Source organism: Misgurnus anguillicaudatus, chromosome 6 (genome assembly GCF_027580225.2).
Source record: "Misgurnus anguillicaudatus chromosome 6, ASM2758022v2, whole genome shotgun sequence".
Classification (NCBI taxonomy): Eukaryota; Metazoa; Chordata; class Actinopteri; order Cypriniformes; family Cobitidae; genus Misgurnus; species Misgurnus anguillicaudatus.
The window spans coordinates 1,007,893-1,027,909 of record NC_073342.2 but is presented as its reverse complement, the minus strand read 5'-3'; the positions used below and the strand labels follow the sequence as shown (position 1 = coordinate 1,027,909).

The 20,017-nt window shown below is 38.1% G+C and overlaps 1 protein-coding gene across 2 annotated transcripts in view; it reads left to right on the top strand.

The window, feature by feature from the left end:
- The first annotated feature begins 9,035 nt into the window (after positions 1 to 9,035).
- LOC129434266 (receptor-type tyrosine-protein phosphatase beta) overlaps positions 9,036 to 20,017 on the top strand; it is a 33,116-nt gene continuing 22,134 nt past the window's right edge. For both annotated transcript variants that reach the window (XM_055193195.2, XM_055193194.2), the window contains exons 1-5: positions 9,036 to 9,468; positions 14,120 to 15,006; positions 17,680 to 17,959; positions 19,019 to 19,282; positions 19,564 to 19,830. In XM_055193195.2, the coding sequence (XP_055049170.2) occupies positions 9,051 to 9,468; positions 14,120 to 15,006; positions 17,680 to 17,959; positions 19,019 to 19,282; positions 19,564 to 19,830 (2,116 nt within the window). In that variant the 5' untranslated portion in view covers positions 9,036 to 9,050. The remainder of the gene's footprint in view (positions 9,469 to 14,119; positions 15,007 to 17,679; positions 17,960 to 19,018; positions 19,283 to 19,563; positions 19,831 to 20,017) is intronic.

The window sequence follows — 20,017 nt, the reverse complement described above, 5'->3', positions numbered from 1 at the left end:
ACTGATAAGTGAAACAGAATTGATTAGGGTGGCTGCCTCAGATCGTGTTTTGTCATGTGGATTATTTCAGACAGGTACTAAAGTTAAACAAAGTTGAGCTGAAACTACTCTTATAATTTTTTTCTTTTATGGACCACTCCCTGCCTAAATGACACCCCTGCATCTACCCGACTACATACGACCTCCCGTGGAAGGCCTATTCATTTGCCGTCATCCTGTGGGCCGCTTTAATGATGCCCTGGCATCCCCCTGGCCTCATATGACCTCGCTTGGGAAGCCTATCCATCCCCATGACTGGTTACGTCCCACCTGGGAAGCTATTGAGTTTTTGTGACTTATCATGTCCATTTGTAACACATATAAGCCATGATTTAGATGCTATTGCTTATTATATCCAATTTGTAACTTACATAAGCTATAATTGGGATATTGTTTCAGTACAAAAAAACTGTTTTATACATAAAAGCAACATATTTTCAGTTTGGTAAATATTAGTTTTCAACATTCAACTGTTCATTCATCTATAACACCACAAAACATGAAGGAGGTGCAATATGAAAAATCAAATAAAAAGAACTGTAGAGGTTCAGTAGGCCAGTGGTTCTCAAACTGGGGTCTGGGCCCCCCAGGGGGGCTGCGAGATGGTGCCAAGGGGGCCCCAGTTTTATGACATTTTATTAAATACATTCATTTATCATGAATTCTGTGTAATTAAACCTAATAAAAATAAGGCTACTAACCAACAGCACTACTTTGTATAACTTAATATGTTTTGTTTAATTAAAAAATAAATAAATTTTGCACCATACATAATGGGGGCCGCACGCGGAAAAGGTTTGAGAACCACTGCAGTAGGGTATATCAAACTACTATTTTTTATTGTCATTTTATTACACTTTCAACATTAAAATAATCAACTTTTCAAAACTGCTAATTTAGATAATTACTAACAATTTAACATAACACTTAAAACAAGCAATGAAAGATGTTAAACTCTTAAAATGCTTAAAAACAACACAAACATTGCTCCCTTTATCCAGCGATCTTGATCCCAGTCAGGCACATGCACAGGTAGGGCTCAACCTGTCCTTACACCCAAAAGTGCCCTAGTGTTTTATTTATTTATTTTCTTCAATAAATCAATGTTCTGCAAATCAGGTGCTGCAAAAAGAGAAGATTACTTCAAAGCTACCTTCAGATTTTGTGGATGGTGACAGTTCCTATAATAATCCATTTGACATAGCTCAAAATTTTAATGATTTTTTTGTTAACATTGGTCAAACATTAATAATATTCCTGTTGGTAGTGGCAAACCTTTGGATTATTTATCAGGAAATTTTCCTGTTATCTCGATCTTTAAATCACCTGAGATTGATGAAATAAGTGAAATAATTGATGATTTAAAGTTATCTTCAGCTGGACATGACAATATTTCTGTTTTTCTTGTCAAACAGGTGAAAGGCTTAATATTACATCCGCTTGCTCATATCTTTTCTCTTTCCCTGAAAACAGGCATAGTACCAGAAGATTTAAAATTAGCCAAAGTTATTCCTCTGTTTAAAGCAGATGATCCTCAATGTTTTAACAACTATAGACCTATATCTATTTTACCATGTTTTTCAAAAATCTTAGAAAAAATTGTATATAAAAGGATTTTATGTCACTTAAATCCTAATTCTATTCTTTATAAACATCAGTATGGATTCCGAAAAAACCATTCTACTTATATGGCTCTGCTTCACCTGATTGACAATGTTACTCTTGCACTTGAAAATTATGAATTCACTTGTAGCATTTTTATTGACTTGTCAAAAGCGTTTGACACAGTTAATCATTTTATTTTATTGGAAAAGTTGTACAAATACTGTATGGCTTTCATGATTTTTCATATAAGTGGTTAAAAAATTACATCTCTAATAGAAGACAGTTTGTTTGTGTTAATGGTTGCTATTCTAATACAGCAAGATTACTTTGTGGGGTTCCTCAGGGGTCCATTCTTGGACCCTTACTATTTCTTATATATATAAATGATCTATCGAATGTTTCAAATATTCTTACCCCAATAATGTTTGCAGATGATACCACCTTAATTTTTTCTCATTAAAATTTTAATTTATTGATTAAGAGTGTAAATGATGGCCTAACCGCTTATGCTAATTGCTTTAATTTAAATACATTTTCTCTAAACTTAAAAAAATCTAATTTTATTATTTTTAGTGGAAAAAAATTATACCCTAAGGACTTAGCAAAAATCACAGTTGAATCTATTGAGTTGCCCCAAGTGTCAACTGTAAAGTTTTTAGGAGTTTTTGTTGACGAGAGTTTGAGTTGGAGGGAACAAGTTGATTATGTAAGTAGGAAAATACATAAATCTACTGGAATAATAAGGAGGATTAGGCATCTTATTACGACAGAGTGTCTTCTTACTCTTTATTATAGTTTAATTTATCCGTATCTCTCATATTGTAATATAGTTTGGGCGAGCACTTTTCCTACCACTCTTCATAAAATGTTTTCCCTTCAGAAACGTTTTGTGAGGATTGCAACCCGATCCAATTCATATACCTCATCGGCTCCTCTATTTCAAAAACTTCAAGTTCTTACTGTTTATGATATCAACAGTTCTCAAATTTGTGTCTTTATTTATAAAATATATTCAGGTGAAGGTAACATTCCAGAGCAATTTACAGGGTATTTTAAAGTTAATTCACAGGTTCACAGTTACTTAACTCGTCAATGTGCAGATTTTCATTTCCCTAAAATTCTTAATTGTAGAGGTCAATATTCTATATGATTTAGGGGTATTAAATTGTGGAATAATTTATTTCATTTAGCAGAAAAATGTTGTTCTTTAAAAAGTTATAAAAGATGTATAAAGAATAATTTTATTGCTGATTTGTAATTGTGTTTTTGTTTATTGAGGTTTTATGTATTTTATCTACTCTATATAGTTTTGATATAGTTTATTATTATTATTCTTTTTTTTAATTTTATATTTTGTTTAGTTTTGTTGTTGTTTTGTTTAGGTGGAGGCTTTAAATAAGCCCTTTGGGTTTTTTGCCTCTCCCTGCACAATATATGGATTGTATTTTTTTTATTGTATATATTTTTGTATCTGTGCAAATACACCAAATAAATAAATAAATAAACCAAATGTTACCTTTATGTCTGTCTGTCTGTTTTACCAATATAATTAGCCAATTAAAGGTTTTAAAAAAAACTTTTTGTATCAGCTCAAACTGTCAGACAAACCTCTTAATTCAGCCCCCTGAGTGCAGCGAACTGAAGTTTCACAGCAGAGCACTAAACGTCTTGCAACTATAAATAAATATCTTGTTGTTTGAGTACCACGTTGTCTCTTTACAGAAGAAACAGTAGTATGTCTATAACGGCTCATATTTTATAAATTTGAGGCCTGAGAGAGAGGGAGGAGGCATTTGACTTTTGCCAGCTATAAGTTAGTCATAACCAATACCCTACAAATAGCCTTAAATAGCCTGTGCAAACAGTAGTATTTACATATTTAAAGGCGGAGTCCACGATGTTTGAAAAACGGTTTGGAAAAGGAGACGTGCCGACTACCAAGACACACTTATAGCCAATCAAATCAAATCAAATGCCGGGTTGCGTATGTGTGGGGCGGGTCAATCAACAGAAGGTCCAGATTCTATTGGGGTAGGGCCGTGTTTGTTTAGGTGATTTTAAATATCAACATTGGCTTTCAAACATCATGGACTCCGCCTTTAATAAATTGGGACTTTGCAATATTATATTCCTGCACAACCGGAGGCTGCAGTTTCAGGACCGCAGTTCTAGGGCCCTACTTTTTTGTGACAGCGCCACCTGCCAAGCTGGATGACATAGCAGCAGCTACAGTTTCAGGTCCGATGTCTAGGACCAGTGTTGGGAACGTTACTTTAAAAAAGTAATTAGTTATAGGTACTAATTACTTCTCACAAATAGTAACTGAGTTAGTAACTGTGTTACAACATTATAAAATAAACTAATTACCAGAAAAAGTAATTATCGCATTACTTAATTAAACATTAATTAAAAAATTCAAATATTTCAAATAACTTGGATGCCCCCAATTTTAAATATGTTTGATGAATTAGTAATGGATACTAAAGAGAAAGCATTAATGTTGTGGCAGCATGTGACGATGTGAGGTGATTTATTAGATCAGAACTTGTAAAGATTGCTAGATTTGTCCTAGTCGCTTTTTTGAAATAAAGTGGCCAAATGGATCAAGAAAGTTGCTATATCTAAGTCACAAAGTTGGAAACACTGCTCAAACTTTTTTACACTGCTTGGACTGTGCGTGGTTGTGTGTGAACTCTGCCTGGTTGGCTAACGATGGAAATTAAGCCAATCATCATCAGCTATGCGGTTGTCCCACCCCCTAAAAGCACACACACACACACACACCAGTCATCATCAGTTACTGTATGTGTCTGTCACCCCCCAACACACACACACTAGAGTAAAACATTGCCTGTCTGGCTGAGAGAGAGAGAGCCTACACAGGTGAAAATCGCTTCAGTGAGATCAATTATAGTAACACGCAGCATTTTACTTTCAGTAACAGTGTTATAAAGGGGAAACAGTAATTTATTTGATTACTCGTTACTGAAAAAAGTAATGCTGTTAGTAACACTGTTTATTTATAATGCTGTTATTCTCATTACTGTGTAGGCAACCCATTATCACGAAATTACATACCTATAGTCATGTAATTTCGTGTTTTCCGTGACACTGACACATTGATGTCACGGGGTGACTTTCTGAGGGCGGAACTAAATGTTGGAGATTGTTCCGCCTGGACCGAAAATTGCAAACACCAGCACTTCCGGGTTCTCGGGGAGGGAAAATTAGGCGCGATCAAGCGCAGGTGTGACAAGCGGATGTGGCGATCGTGGATTGGACGACCGAGAGAAGAGGAGGAGGATATAAGGGGCTTCAGAAGTTGCCAATGGTGGAGTTTATTCGAGCCGACCTGGTGAGAGGAAGTAGAGCGGGGGAGCGAGTGTAGCGCTGAAAAGACGGAGGATTTACGAGTGACTGGGTGAAAGAGGACATAGGAAAACTGGAATTGGCTGAGTATTGACATTATACAGCAAGGATGTGGGTGATCAAGCATTTCAATTGAATGATCTGTGCTAAAGTGTGTGCAGTAGGAATACTCACCGGAAGTGTCGCTTAGAGAGGATTTCTGGCAGCAGGAACACCCAGGAAGAAGGATTTCAGCTGGCCACTAGAAGGAGAAAGACACAGAGAGGAGAGTATTAGCATCTGCTTGTGAGTACCATTGTATAACTTGTGGAAATCATTCTGATGGGAGTGTGAATCATGGGGCATATATTTTGGGTCTAGCTGTCCTAGGAAGAAAGAGTATTGTGGGAGAGAAACCCGCAGAACAAAGGAAGGAACGGGGGAGCCAGGACGGCGACGATTGCTTTTCATCTGCAGCGGAGACGGCGGCCAGTGAAACCCCAGGACAAATTCTAGTCAGTGTTGGTTGGTGACCCTAAATCACTGAAGTGTGTAGAGTGCAGTGGGTGAGTCCAGGTCTTTGTCGTGAGTGACGTAAAAAAAGGTTGCAGTGCTGTGCTGTGCTTGTGTTGTCAGTGACCACCTCTAGATTGAAGGAGTTTTGGGAAACAAGTGGACGTCGTATTCTGGTGGAGCAACACCTAAATTATGTGCCTCATCTGACCCCCCTTGTGTGGACACCTAGTAAGGTCTGGTTCCGGAGCTCAGTGTTGACACCCCGGGCTGACATCGAGGAAATCCTCTGGTCCTGGTGAGGCAGTGGAAAGAACTAACAAGGCAAGTGAGACTTTTTGTACTACAGAGGGAGATATCTGTAAGAAGGAAAATTGATGGTGGAGAGAAGATAATGTCGGTGTGAGTACTTACGTCTGTCGTGGAGCCCTTCGAAGTTCGCCCCTGTTTAGATCTCTGACCCCGTCAGCTGGAGGAGAGGCAGCTTCACCGAGACATTGGAGTCTCTGCCTAGGCCAACATTAGGATCTCCACCACCGCTAAAGGTCTGTACATTCCTTGCCACTCACCGTTCGGAAAACCTCACCTGTCATAAGTATATCAGTCCGGGAGAGAATTGTTCATGTACCTGTGAGAGTAAAGGTCCAGTCGTCAGTAAAAGTATTCATTGCCTGTTGTAGCTAAGAGCTACATGCTTGTCTCTAATGTTGCCCCTGTGAGAGTAAAAGTCCCAGTCACCAGCCAAAGTACTTACCTCCCGTCATAGCTAAGAGCTAGTTGCTTGTGTCAAGCGACGCTACTATGAGAGTAAAAGTCCCAGTCACCAGCCAAAGTACTTACCTCCTGTCATAGCTAAGAGCTATTGGTTTGTGTCCAACGTCGCCCCTGTGAGAGTAAAAGTCCCAGTCGCCAGCTAAAGTACTTACCTCCTGTCATAGCTGAGCGTTATCTGTCAGCACTATACGCCGCCCCTGTGAGAACAAAACCCCAGTCATCACTGGAAAAACGTACCTTGTGTTGATCTTTCAAAACCACCAAGCAGTGTCAAACAGCGCCCTAAGGAGAGAAACGTCTCAACCATCCGAAACACTTACCTTGTGTTGATCTTTCAGAACCACCAAGTAGTGTCACGCAGCGCCCTAAGCAGAGAACCGTCTTAGTCATCCAAAATACTTACCTTGTGTTGATCTTTCAGAACCATCAAGCAGTGCCACGCAGCGCCCTAAGGAGAGTAAAGCCCCAGTCATCCGAGACCCCTACCTGTATCTCCATCTCAGGACAAAAACCAATGGGATTCTTACCTCAGGGTCCTTCTGTGTGGTCCTCCAACGGACAGAGCTGGGTTAATCGCCAAACGGCGATCCAGGTACTATACTCTCCTTATTTTACTACTCACCCTTGTCTCTCTTTGCGCTCAGGAGAGGGTGGGAGCTCCAGGATCAGCGGCCTGCAGAAGGAAACAGAAACAGGAGATTTGTGAACATACTGAATAAGAAGAGAGGGCAAGAAGAGAGGACTTATTAAGCCCTACCTGCGACTGGGTCGAAGAGGCCCAAGACTGACCCTCATCCAAGCTTTGGATTTTAGCTCCCCTTCCCCTTCCCCCTCAATGATTTTAAGTAATTTAATAAAGTTTGTTTTAAATTTTACCTACCTCCTCTCGTTTGTCTGGTCATTGGGGTGATTTTGGGAACTCCCTGAGGTGAAAACTAGGAAGGGGCGTGGCTTGCTACACATGTGGTCCGCCCCGACCTGTGACATGTTTTTCCGCCTTTTTGCGTGAACATGTCACGTATTTCTGTGAACATGTCACTGTCACGTTTTTGTTACTCAACTGTTTTGTCCTATTTTCTTACCATTGCCGCTTCGGTTTATGGTTAGATTTACATAAAATGACATCCTTACCCAAACAAACTCTAACCCTAATTCCAGGCGACAATGGTTTAAAAATAAAAAATTATTAAAAATAAATAATGAAAAAAAAGGTATACTTAAAGTGATATCCTAACGCAAACACCAAATCTAACCGTAAACCGAAGCGCCACTGGTTTGAAAATAGGACAAAACAGTTGAGTAACAAATACATGACAGTGCAATGTTCACAGAAATATGTGACATGTTCATGCAAAAAGACGTAAAAACGTCTCAGTGTCACGGCAAACACTCATGAAATTACGTGACTAGGTACATAATTTTGTGATACAGGTTTGGTGTAGGACCCTGGTGGTTTAATTTGTAGTAATGTTTTACATAGTATCAAGATATTAATCTCAGTAGTATTCTTAATATTATTATTTTTTTCATTCAAAATGCGTCAGGGGTAATTAGCAAGTGTGCTTTGAGTCACAATTTTAAATTTACACATAATATATAAATGAAAAATGTTTATCAATCTTTAACAACTGCAAAATATGTCTACACTGTACGCTTCAGCATCTATTTAAACCTACAAAAAGTATGTTTTGTGTTTTGGAAAGTTACATAGTATTACTAGGTATTAACAGTGTGACCAGGCTGTTCATGCAGGCAGCGCTCAATGTGGTTTTAAGTAAATGTAAACAATCTGCAAAAGCTACAAAGCTGAAAGTGAATCTTATTAACTACAACTGAAGAGCCTAAAACAATTTCAGGAAATCACTGTCTATTTACTTCACATCTTCGTTGTGGAACCAAAGCATATAATGTTGGTTTGTCAAGCAGACTTTAACCAAAATAAATGTAACTAATTATTAAGGCAATAGCAATTCAGTTAAATAGAGGGCAATAGTTTGCGTGTAAAGATCTGTGTACTGTCTCTATCCTCACACCATTGAATAGAAGGAAATGGTGGTCAGTGACTTTTCCTTCCCGTGAATGAGAATTTCCTCCTGTGCACTCAAAACTCTCATGTGAACTCACAGAAACCTACAAACCACTAAGATGGAAACACTATTTTTTATTATAATAACACTGGAGTGCTTTTCTGCATTAAGTGAGTATTATTTATATTAATATTGGGAGGTTTTATCCTCTTTGAGGTTGTTGCAGTTATTGGTTAAGGAAAATCAGCTTGAGAATGTTTAGTATCAGGTTCAGATTAGTTGAACAAATGTATAATGATAGTATTAATTAATACGTCTTTTATTATCCCTAAAAAACATTACGGTGTTAGACATTTACTGCTACACAACTCATTAATATACCAATAAATTGTTATTTGTTGTTAAACTTGATGTAGTTTTGTATTCGTAAAAGATTGTCACAAAAACTTTCCTCCACCTATTGTGAATTGAATGTTGGTGTATAAGATGAAAAGTCTAGCTCATATGATGAGACATCAGGAACAATGTGTTTATTATAATGTCCTCATGGCTAAGTTATTTTACTGAAGTTTAGACTTTTTCCTGTTTGTCTGAGTTTCTGCCTGATTTTTTTGTGGTCAGATGAATGACAGTAAGGAAATATGTGATACCCAGTTTCTTTTCTGCATCAAGTGTATGACCATTAGTATAGTAGATTAAGACTGTTATCTGTGTAACTGATTTATTACTATTAAAATGTAACTAATGTGTTATTTTTTAAGTGGGTTTCTGATCACTCACACTAGTAAGGGTTTATGTCTGAGCACAGACAGAGATGTGATAGTCCTGAAGAGATGTGATGTGAATAATCTGTTTCAACACTGGAGCTGGACGAACACAATGAGACTCAAGCATACACTCATGTCCAGATGTCTTTGGGCTGATCAGAGCAGCTCTGTACCCCGGCACGCTCGCCTGGTCAAACTCAATGACTGTTATACTGCACCTGCCTGGAAATGCTACGACAGTAGTGGGATCTTTGGGTTAGCAGAGATGCCATTGTTCCTGAAAAAACAGGGCGTACGAGTCGTTGTTCGCTATGAGCAAAGATATTCAAACTGGTCAATGATCACAGTGGATTCAGAGGGAAGATCGAAGATCACATCTTTATGTCCGGACAAAGGTCAGAAGTCTTTCTTAAAAAAAACAACAACTAAGAAATGTTTACTTTTCACTTCTATTAGCAATTACTATTTGGGTGGTTTTGAACAACTTTATTTAATGCAAGTTAAAAAAATCTCATTTATTTAGTTAAAATACACTCACCTAAAGGATTATTAGAAACACCACACTAATACTGTATTTGACCCCCTTTCGCCTTCAGAACTGAATTAATTCTATGTGGCATTGATTCAACAAGGTGCTGAAAGCATTTTTTTTTAGAAATGTTGACCCATATTGATAGGATAGCATCTTGCAGTTGATGGAGATTTGTGAGATGCACATCCAGGGCACGAAGCTCCCGTTCCACCACATCCCAAAGATGCTCTATTAAGTTGAGATCTGGTGACTGTGGGGGTCATTTTAGTACAGTGAACTCATTGTCATGTTCAAGAAACCAATTTGAAATGCTTCGAGCTTTGTGACATGGTGCATTATCCTGCTGGAAGTAGCCATCAGAGGATGGGTACATGGTGGTCATAAAGGGATGGACATGGTCAGAAACAATGCCCAGGTAGGCCATGGCATTTAAACGATGCCCAATTGGCACTACATCACCACCACCACCAGCCTGCACAGTGGTAACAAGGCATGATGGGTCCATGTTCTCATTCTGTTTACGTCAAATTCTGACTCTACCATCTGAATGTCTCAACAGAAATCGAGACTCATCAGACCAGGCAACATTTTTCCAGTCTTTAACTGTCCAATTTTGGTGAGCCCGTGCAAATTGTAGCCTCTTTTTCCTATTTGTAGTGGAGATGACTGAGTTAGTAACTGCGTTACATCATTATAAAAGTACCTAATTACCAGGCAAAGTAACTATTGAAAAGTTAAATCAGTAAAGAGAAATCAATAATTTCAATAATTTTGTGGCAGCATGTGATGATGTGGGATGCTTCTGATTAGATCAGAATTACAGACGTGAAGAGGCTCTTTTTTACTCTGCATAAGTTGCACGTTACATAAACATTCTTGCGTTTCACCTCAACAATGGAAAAGTAGTGCTTATTATACTTTGTGTCTGCTACTGCTACCTTTGAGTTTGTTGTACTTGTCATCGCTCTGCCGTTGCGGGTGTGTGACTCGGACGGACTGCAGCGTGAGGACCGGGGCTGCCTGTGAGTGGCTAGCAGCATCACCCGCTGCTCGTTGAGAAGAGAGAGCGATACATGCTCTTGTGTCAGTCTCCAACCATAAAGATGGCTAGATTTGTCCTAGTCGCTTTTTGTAAATAAGGGGTTTAGAAAGTTGCCAAATCTAGCGACAAAGTCACCAAGTTGGCAGCACTGCACTTCTCGGACTGTGCATATGTTTGTGTATGAACTCTGCCTGCCTCTGGTTGGCTAACGATGGAAATTAAGCCAATCATCATCAGTTATGTGGTTGTCCCACCCCCTCTAACACACACACACACACACACACACACACCAATCATCATCAGTTATGTGTCTCTCAGCCCCCAACACACACACACACACACACACACACACACACACACAAACGCACAGCATTTATTGTCAGTAACGGTAACGGCGTTACAACGGGGGAAACAGTAATTTATTTGATTACTCGTTACTGAAAAAAATAAAGCCGTTAGTAACGCCGTTTATTTGTAACGCCGTTATTACCATCACTGATGGTACACGGTGGGGTCTTCTGCTGTTGTAGCCCATCCGCCTCAAGGTTGTGCATTTAATTTTTAATTGTTTGTTTAGTTTTGGCACTTGGCATGTTGCTAACAGTAAGTATTTTGTTACACAGCAAAATCCCCAGTGTTAAACTAACACTGCTCGGTGCTCATACAATCCACACCAAGATCGGCGTTAAAAAAACACTAAATCAGAGTTAAAGTTAATAAGATAATGAAGTGATTGAGACATTAATAGTGAACACCTGCTGGTCATTCCGTGTCAAATCAACTCAATTTTGGAATTGTTCCTGTCTTAAAATTTTTATTTTGTTGACTCTTTTTCTGGAGAAAGTAATACTAAAATGAGGAAGAACGCCAAATTATTAAATGCAATAGATGAAATCACCATAGTTAAATAAACACTATCATCATCTCTGTTTGAAAACTAAAATTACAACTTGCTTCCAGAGTTACATGGATGATAGGTTTAACCTCTAAAGAACTGCTGAAAATCTGGTTAATAAAGTAAGTCACCATTGCTCCGATTAGTGTTTCCTTTAGTTGGGTACCTGGGTCTTGAAGTTTGGTGTTAGTTTTCTTCTGCTAATTGTGGCAGTGTGTTTATAAAACACATCTGTTATAGCAGAGGAAGATGAGAGAAATGAAGTATATAACTGTTACTATGTTAATTAGTATGAAAGTATAAGGCTTGGGATTCAATGATATCATAAACAAGTAATCACTAAATATAAGTGTTTCATTTATGTTCTGCCAACCCTGTGAGGCTCCCATGAAATCCAACAGTGCTGTGAAAGTCCACATACCCTGAAGAGTAAAATATTGTTTACCCAAATCTAATCTGTGGTGTAAGTCAGACACACTGAGACATCAACAATCAGCCTATAAAACACAATCATGGTGACAATCAACTACAAAGCTTCATGCCACAATGCATGCTGGGTACCAGGATTGTAGAAAACTCATTCATAAATCCCATCATGCATTGCAACATGACAAAAATTTAGCAACTTTCTTACCATTAACTGTCACCATTGTTGAGATTTGTATCAGAAATCATTAAGTCTCTTTTAAGCAAAAAACAACAACAACAACAAAAAAAACACTAAAGCATTATAGCAGTCTCATTCAATACAATGTCATTTGCATAGAGCTTTTCTATATGCCTGTTTCTTTATAATTAATTTGTGACCAAATGTTTCAATGATTTGTAGAGTAGAATATAATAAAAATAAACTGAGAAGGTCTGGAAGGTTTTCCCCTTACATTAAGCAATGAACAAGTTGTTCTACTAAAACATTGTTGCTATTGCTAAAAGAGGAGAGTTAGATCAGAGAAGATCAAGGGACAAATGCCTAACTAAAGGAAACACTAATCACAGTGACTTCAAATGAACTCATAACAAACACAAACTTAACATTTTGTGTTAAATGTCTATTTGACTTGTGAGACATCGCGTCAGAAAGAAGATTTGTCTACTAAATCACGCGTGTGGATGCTGGAATAGTTGAGCACTTGTATTTTGTTCTGACAGTTGTTTAGAAGTTAAACTTATCCAATTAGAAAATAACTCAGCAAGTTATCTTTTTATTTTCAAACAGAGATTTTGAAATAGTGTTGATTTAACACTGATAGAGTTAATTTAACACTGGGGATTTTCCTGTGTAGCAACATGCCAAGTGCCAAAACTAAACAAACATTTAAAAATTAAATAAGGATTGGAAAGTTCAAGCATGCATTGCATCATGTTCAATTTGGTGGTAAATATTATAAAAAAAGATTACTCTTATTGTTTAATGTTGAGGGCTACTTTTATTCAGTATATACCAAATTATTAATAAACTCTTTTTACTTTGTTAAAGTTACTTTATTATGTTTGTTTCAACCTCCGAATTAAGATGAGAGAAGAAAAAGACCTAACAATGTTTAGTGTTTTGTTCTTTTGGCATGTAAAAGAGTTTTTTGTTATATTGGTGGGTTTTAAAAGATAAACATTTTCTTTACCGTTTGACATACAAAAAACATCCTTTAAAGGGACTGTCACCCAAAAATGAAAATTCTGTCATTTACTCAGCCTCATGTTGTTACAAACCTGTATAAATTTTGTTGTTTTGATAAACACAAAGGAAGATATTTTGAGAAATGTTTGTTGTTGTTCATGAACCCCATTCACTTTTATAGTAGGAATAAAGAATCCTATGGAAGTAAATGGGGTTCACTAACGGTTTGGTTACACACATTTCTTAAAATATCTTCCTTACAAAGGAAGATATTTTAAGAAATATTTGTAACCAAACCGTTCGTGAACCCCATTTAGCAGCATCAGCAGCAACATGTAAATAAACCACGTGGTACTAAAGAGACAATTCGAACTATGGGTCCAAATTGACATGTTCTCTTTTATTCTGGAGGGCAAAGGCAGTGACTGTAACATCAAGGGTATTTTATAGTATTAAACACCTATTTATAACGATTTTATCAGGCTCCGGAAACATTTAAAAAAGAACACAAAGAATGGCCTTCTCAGGTACCATAGTTGCAACTTCTGCCTCATCAGAACGCATCACTGTTTCTATTTAAAAAACCTTGTACAATGTTTTGTCAGGGCTGAACACAGTCCGGCATACAGTACACCACTGCCCGTTTAGCCCCGCCATGTCATGAAAAACCCTTTTGGTTAAATAAAAATTCCAGTTTGAACTATTTTTTTTTATTAAATCAAAGGGGAGAGAAATTTGCTTTTAGCCAAACTGAACAAGATGATTTTAGATATAAAATTGCACTTATTTATTTTTTTCAGTGCAAGATATATTTGATGGTGAATGTATTCAGTGCCCTAATAGATGTAGTTTAATATAAAGTAATAGCCTACTATAAATGAAATTTTTTATCAGATAACATAAATGAATTTAGCATGAGAACATATTCATAGTTATAATTGAACATGATCTTTTTTCAACAGATCCACCAAGTGTTACAACAATCAAATCCACAGGAGATAACACTACATTAACAGTGCCTGTCATAACTCATCACAGTGAAGCGATCAGAAGCAGGACTAAACGCACTGGTACTACAGGTTTAGGTGAACTGATAACAGTTACTGCTAAGACAGATCTAAAAGAAAGATCCACTCAAACCCTTAAAACACAGTCATCATATGAAATGAGTGATGTTACAGAAATGTCCTCCTCTCTTATGGTTACAAAAACCCAACATGCACCACAGAATTTCACCCAAAACAAAAGTCCCCCGACAGTGTCCACCTCAGATATTTTGGAGTATACTCAGGACCCTGTAATTTCTCAGACCAGATTAATACTTTCCACAATGGATGCTAAGCCTTCGGTTTCTTCTAATGTTACATCTGTAACTCAGACTGCTTTAGATTCTCATAAAGAACTGTCTGAAGATCACAGCATCATCACTCATCTCACAACGACTGAGACTTCAACCAGTAGTTTAACTACATCAAACACTGATGGGATGTGGACAAACGCTTCGACCAACACATCGGCTTTAACCAAAACCAACAAAGACGTTCAGACTGTGTTGCCATTTAAAACCACGGGCTCTGTAACGAGAACAACTCGAGCGATAACTGAAGTTCTTTCTAATACACCTAAATCAACTCCAAAAACAGGCACTTATTCTTCCAAAACTACAGGAAGTGCAACGACAACCCCTACATCTACACCTGCCACAGATATGGACACATTTACATCAGTGATTACCACAGCTACTGTGAGTCCAACCACAAGTCCAACATTTACAACCACTATTATCAGCAGTTCTGCTCCTCTCAGGACAACAACCCCTCCACCAACTACAACTACTTACACAACAACGGTAAGAAATGTTTTCACCCACACATGCAAGCTTTAAATTCAATTATAGTTTACTCGGATAGTGAACTGGAGATGCCAAATCTCCCTTCCCCAATGTGTGTATAAATCAACTTGTGTTGATTAACCTGCATATAGATTTACTGGTTCTCTTTTCACCAGTTGTTCAAGAGATCAGCATTGGGGTTGCTTGTGGAGATAAAGCAATAAAATCCATAACCAGATAACCAGGACTCAACCTCTCTATCTTCCTCTCCCAAATTCCAAATCACACAAATCAAGGGTCTACTGAATCTATACCATATACATTGTATGTTGTGATGCTACCAAGGTTTCATCTTCATGTTTGGTGTCATTTTAAAGGTCATTGTGCAACTGGTTAAAAGGTCGCATTTCTATAAGTCTAAAGGGGGTCGCACACCGGACGTGCAGCTCAGCGCCCCGCCAACTCGAAGTATCGTAAACCGGAAGTGCACATTAAATAGCGTGACCTTCATCAGATAGTGTCTACTTCAAAATGCAAAATATACGTTAGCAGCCAATGTTAATCGTTAATGATTTGGGACAAATATGACAGGCGCCACTTGTCGGCGCCGGTGTGCATATACTCATAGAAAACAATGTGTTTGATATTTTTAAAACAGCACGGCATGGCGCTGAGATGCGCGTCTGGTGTGCGACCCCCTTAAGAGAAAACGTTCCAAAGTTTAGAATTTAAGACATAATCTGCACTCATGCTAGAGGTGTGTCCTCCTAAAGAGATCTAGATTACAGATGGTTAACTCAGGTTCTCAAGACCTGAAGGGGCACCAAATGGGATTGGTTACCTGACCAACCAATTTTTTGATTCTTTGTCTCATCTGTGTATATAAGGTGGCTTGGCAAGAGAAGCTTCCCACACAACTTCCCATACAGGTAGAAATCGTGACTGTCATTTGCTGTATGTTTAGGTGTTATTGTAAATGAACAGCTAGAACATTAGACTACTAAAGCCAAGATCATAGATTAAATTCTCTGGGAAGACCTGGGCTGATAACAATACCCCAAATTCACTATTAAGTTGCTTTGGTTAGACTCCTAAAATGCATGATTTGTCATGGTTACATGCCTGGCCTGAAGTTAACTTCCGTGGCCAGTTGCATAAACCTTTAAGACTAGTCTTATGAATTTTTTTTTTCTTCAAGACTGATCATAACTATTTTAAGTATGATACATAGAAAGGTAGATTGGTCTAATTTAAATTCAAATAATAAGACTGGTTTGTCCCAACTAATTGCTAGTTAGTCAGACTCATTCTTTAGATGCAGTCTTAAAGTCACTGCTATATTTATGCCACCGGCCACCGCCGGTCTGTGCATTTTTATTAGTCTGACTAGTGACTAAACTGACCTCTGAAACAATGAAATAAAAATGTTTTGGTTTCCAAAAGAAGAGGGAAGACAGTAGTGAGCATGGATCACTTCTGTGAGGATTTGGGAGCCAGGCAAGAATATAATGATCTGTAGTTAACATTGTATACATTCATTTCACACAGTAAAGTTAGCTCAGTGTAATGGTTGATACGATTTACTTATGATTTGAACTAAAGTTATTTACTGGTTATTTATGCTTGTCAGAAATAATCTACCCTAGAAGGACTCAATTCGACGGACTCACAATTGTCAATCCAACTGAATTTAATCTAATTGAAGGTTACGACAATACAGTTTACATGCACCCTAAACATTGCAATCTGATTTAAATGTTTGTTTACATGTACATTCTATAAATTCTGAACCGAACATCTGCGCAAGCGCACAGCCAGGGTTGCCAGATTCGCGTATATCATGGACATTTAAAACTATCCCAAAAGCATCCCAATGACTATATACAGCCCAAATACCAAAAACTAATAAACGAAATGTCTTCATCTTTATCTCGCAGAAAAAAACAACTCACGGCTACCAGCCCTAACCAGGGCTCAAACTGGGGATCTTCTTGCTGTGAGCAACAGTGCTACCCACTGAGCCACTGTGCCGCCCCACACCACCCCTTTCAATACAATTGAAATTTGCATCTGGTCGACCTCAATTGTATTGATTAAGGTGTTTACCTGAAGGCTTTTAAATATGATTGAGCATCAATAGGATTACAAAGAGATTGTTTGGTTGCATGTAAACGTACTGTTGATGTTACAGTGTTGTAGGTTACTGACAACCTTTGTGCATGTGTAGCAGCTGAAGCAAAAGCAAAGAAATAATTATTTTAGCCAAATTTGAGTGTAAGAAACTGCAGTGCCTACAGTGGACATGCTGTTATTTACAGTTACATGCAGTTTAATGTGTCCTCTTTAACCTGATCGACTTGTCTTTGGGGGAAGACGGAGGACCTGGATAAAACCCACTGTAACTCCACACAGAAACGTTCTCAAACCAATGCCTTGACAAATTGAACTGTAAAATATATGAATGTATGTCATTCATAGGCTTATTATAATACATAAATATAATCTTGAGTTAATGTCTGTTCAGTGCTTATGCCTGCAACAATACTGTATTGTCAGAATCAGTTATCTTCATCTGCACGGTTTTTATGTGCAGAAAATATTTATATATGTCAATTATTTAATTATTTATTGCCATGTCATGTTATTAGGTTTTACGCTGTAGTCCTAATAATATTTTTGTTTTGTTTCTAGCTTGAAACCACGACAGAGGCTGTCAGATGTTTGGTGAATGTAACCTCAGCTAGTGTTAATATGGATTATTGTGTGCTGAATTTAACAACACCTGGAAAATTTTGCAACTTTATTGCGATTGACTCGACTGATGCTTCTCGAGTAACAAAATGCGTTCAAGACTTGATGTTTCCCAACCGTTATACATGCCGGATCATGGATTTGATTCCTGGTGCTTCCTATTTGTTTGGAATCATTTCAGAATTAGATGGCACACACTTGAATATTACATTTCAAACCGGTAAGTCCTTTAAGTCTTCTCCAGAGTAACACAGTTCAATTCTGCTGTGTTTATACTGTAGATCGCTGTAGCCGGTTCTGATTGGAGTGCAGTGAAAACAGTAAGATCGGGCTGGTTTGTAAAGACATGTAACTAACGGGTTAAACTTAAAACTGGAGATAAGTTCTTTAGTACATATAAATACTAAATAAACTAGTTTACAATGTTCTACACTAGGGGTACAAACTAACGTAGGGTTATTGTAAAACACATTTTTTTACACAGGGCTGAGCGGTCTGTGCTTTTGGTCTTTTTTCTCATTGTAAGATGAACTCCTGTAAATTTGTCAAAAGTGGATATTGGGGGATAAAGGCAGAAAGATTTATAGTTGGCTTTCGTTGTTTTTACTGTTGACACCATGTAACACGCTGTGTTACATGTAAGGAACATGGATTTACACAGCTCAGAGGATGCAGTTATTAATTATTAGACCTCCTGGCATGAGGTCTCAGCACATACACATACCAGCTTGTAGTGAGTTTATTTGCTAAGGAGAATGTAATCTGGTCTCATCATGCTGGTTATTTTTTTTCCACAAAACACTGTGTGTAGTGTTTTTAAGGGTTCGCCAAAGTCCATCAGCAGCCTTTTTATCATTGTTTCCAGGATATTTTCAGCTTGTCTCCTCCCTTCCTGCTGTACCAGACAACCCGCCTGCTTATCCTGTCCTTTACTGTCCATGACACACACACACACACACACACACACACACACACACACACACACACACACACACACACACACACACACACACACATACGTCCACGAATATCCACAGGAACTCTTAAAACAAGCTGTTTCTTCACCTCTGCTTAAGGAAAATAACAATGTTAAGATGTTTGTGCCGGTGTTAAAATCATTTACAAAACCTCTAGTGGCAATAAAAACTTAATAATCATGAAAACAACAAATATGTTTTCCAAATCACTGGAGTGAAATGTTATAAACATCATCCAGTGTATTAAAGATCTGTGTACAACATGATAAATATGTTTAATGACACATTTGTCATTGGTGTAGCTCCTGCTGCTGTCACGGCATTGACTCTTCAGAGCGATGGTCATCAGAACTCTCTCAAAGCCTCGTGGATTCCTGCTGTTGGAATCCTGGAATCCTATCAGCTCTCGCTGTCCACCTCCAACTCTCCTGATCGGGAACTAACTCTACTCTCAAACACTTCTCATTGGGTTTTCAATGGCTTAACACCTGGAAAGCTTTATCAAGTGTCCGTGAAGACAAAGAGTGGAGAACTCACAGCTGGGAGCGAGGCTACGGGACGAACAGGTTAAAATGCACAAGAATGTCCTGATCAATAACATCAAAAGCTAAGCAAATCTTAAATGCTTTAGTGTTTTCCCAGCTGACCTACCAGTTTGGGCCAGTTAATAACTACAGTATAAATGACAACTGCAGTCAGCCATGTTAAACTAGCTGCCATCAAGATGTGCCTCATAGCTAGGTTTTCCATGTTGTCAAAAACACTGTTGATTTGTTTAGTTATAATCTGAAGAATGAATAGGTATCTGTGAATACTTGTGGTCTAGCTAATGTATGTTCTTCATCAGCACCAGGACAAGTGGATCACTTAAAGCTGGTGCCTCTTAATGAGAAGATCTTAAGGCTGTCCTGGTCTCCTCCTGAAGGCGACTGGGATTTCTATCGTATACTGTTCTTCAACGGCTCCTCTGTGCTAATGAACCGAACCGTGAGCAAGAATCTTCTGGAGTTCAGCTTTACTAACTGGACTCTGATTCCAGGCCGACAGTATCAAGCTGCTATCAGCGTTCAAAGTGGATCGCTCAGCTCAACCATAAACTGTCAAGGGAGATTAGGTGTGTTTATACTGATGGACCTAAAGTTATTGAGTAAAAATATTATTAAAAGTTTTGCAGTTAAACGTTTAGGGCCAGATTTACTAACAGCCTGCGCCAGCGCAAACCATCATTAAATAACAACTGTTGTTTTAAGTGTCCTATGGCTTCGTTAGCTGGGATTACACACCCCAAATTTTCTGTTGTG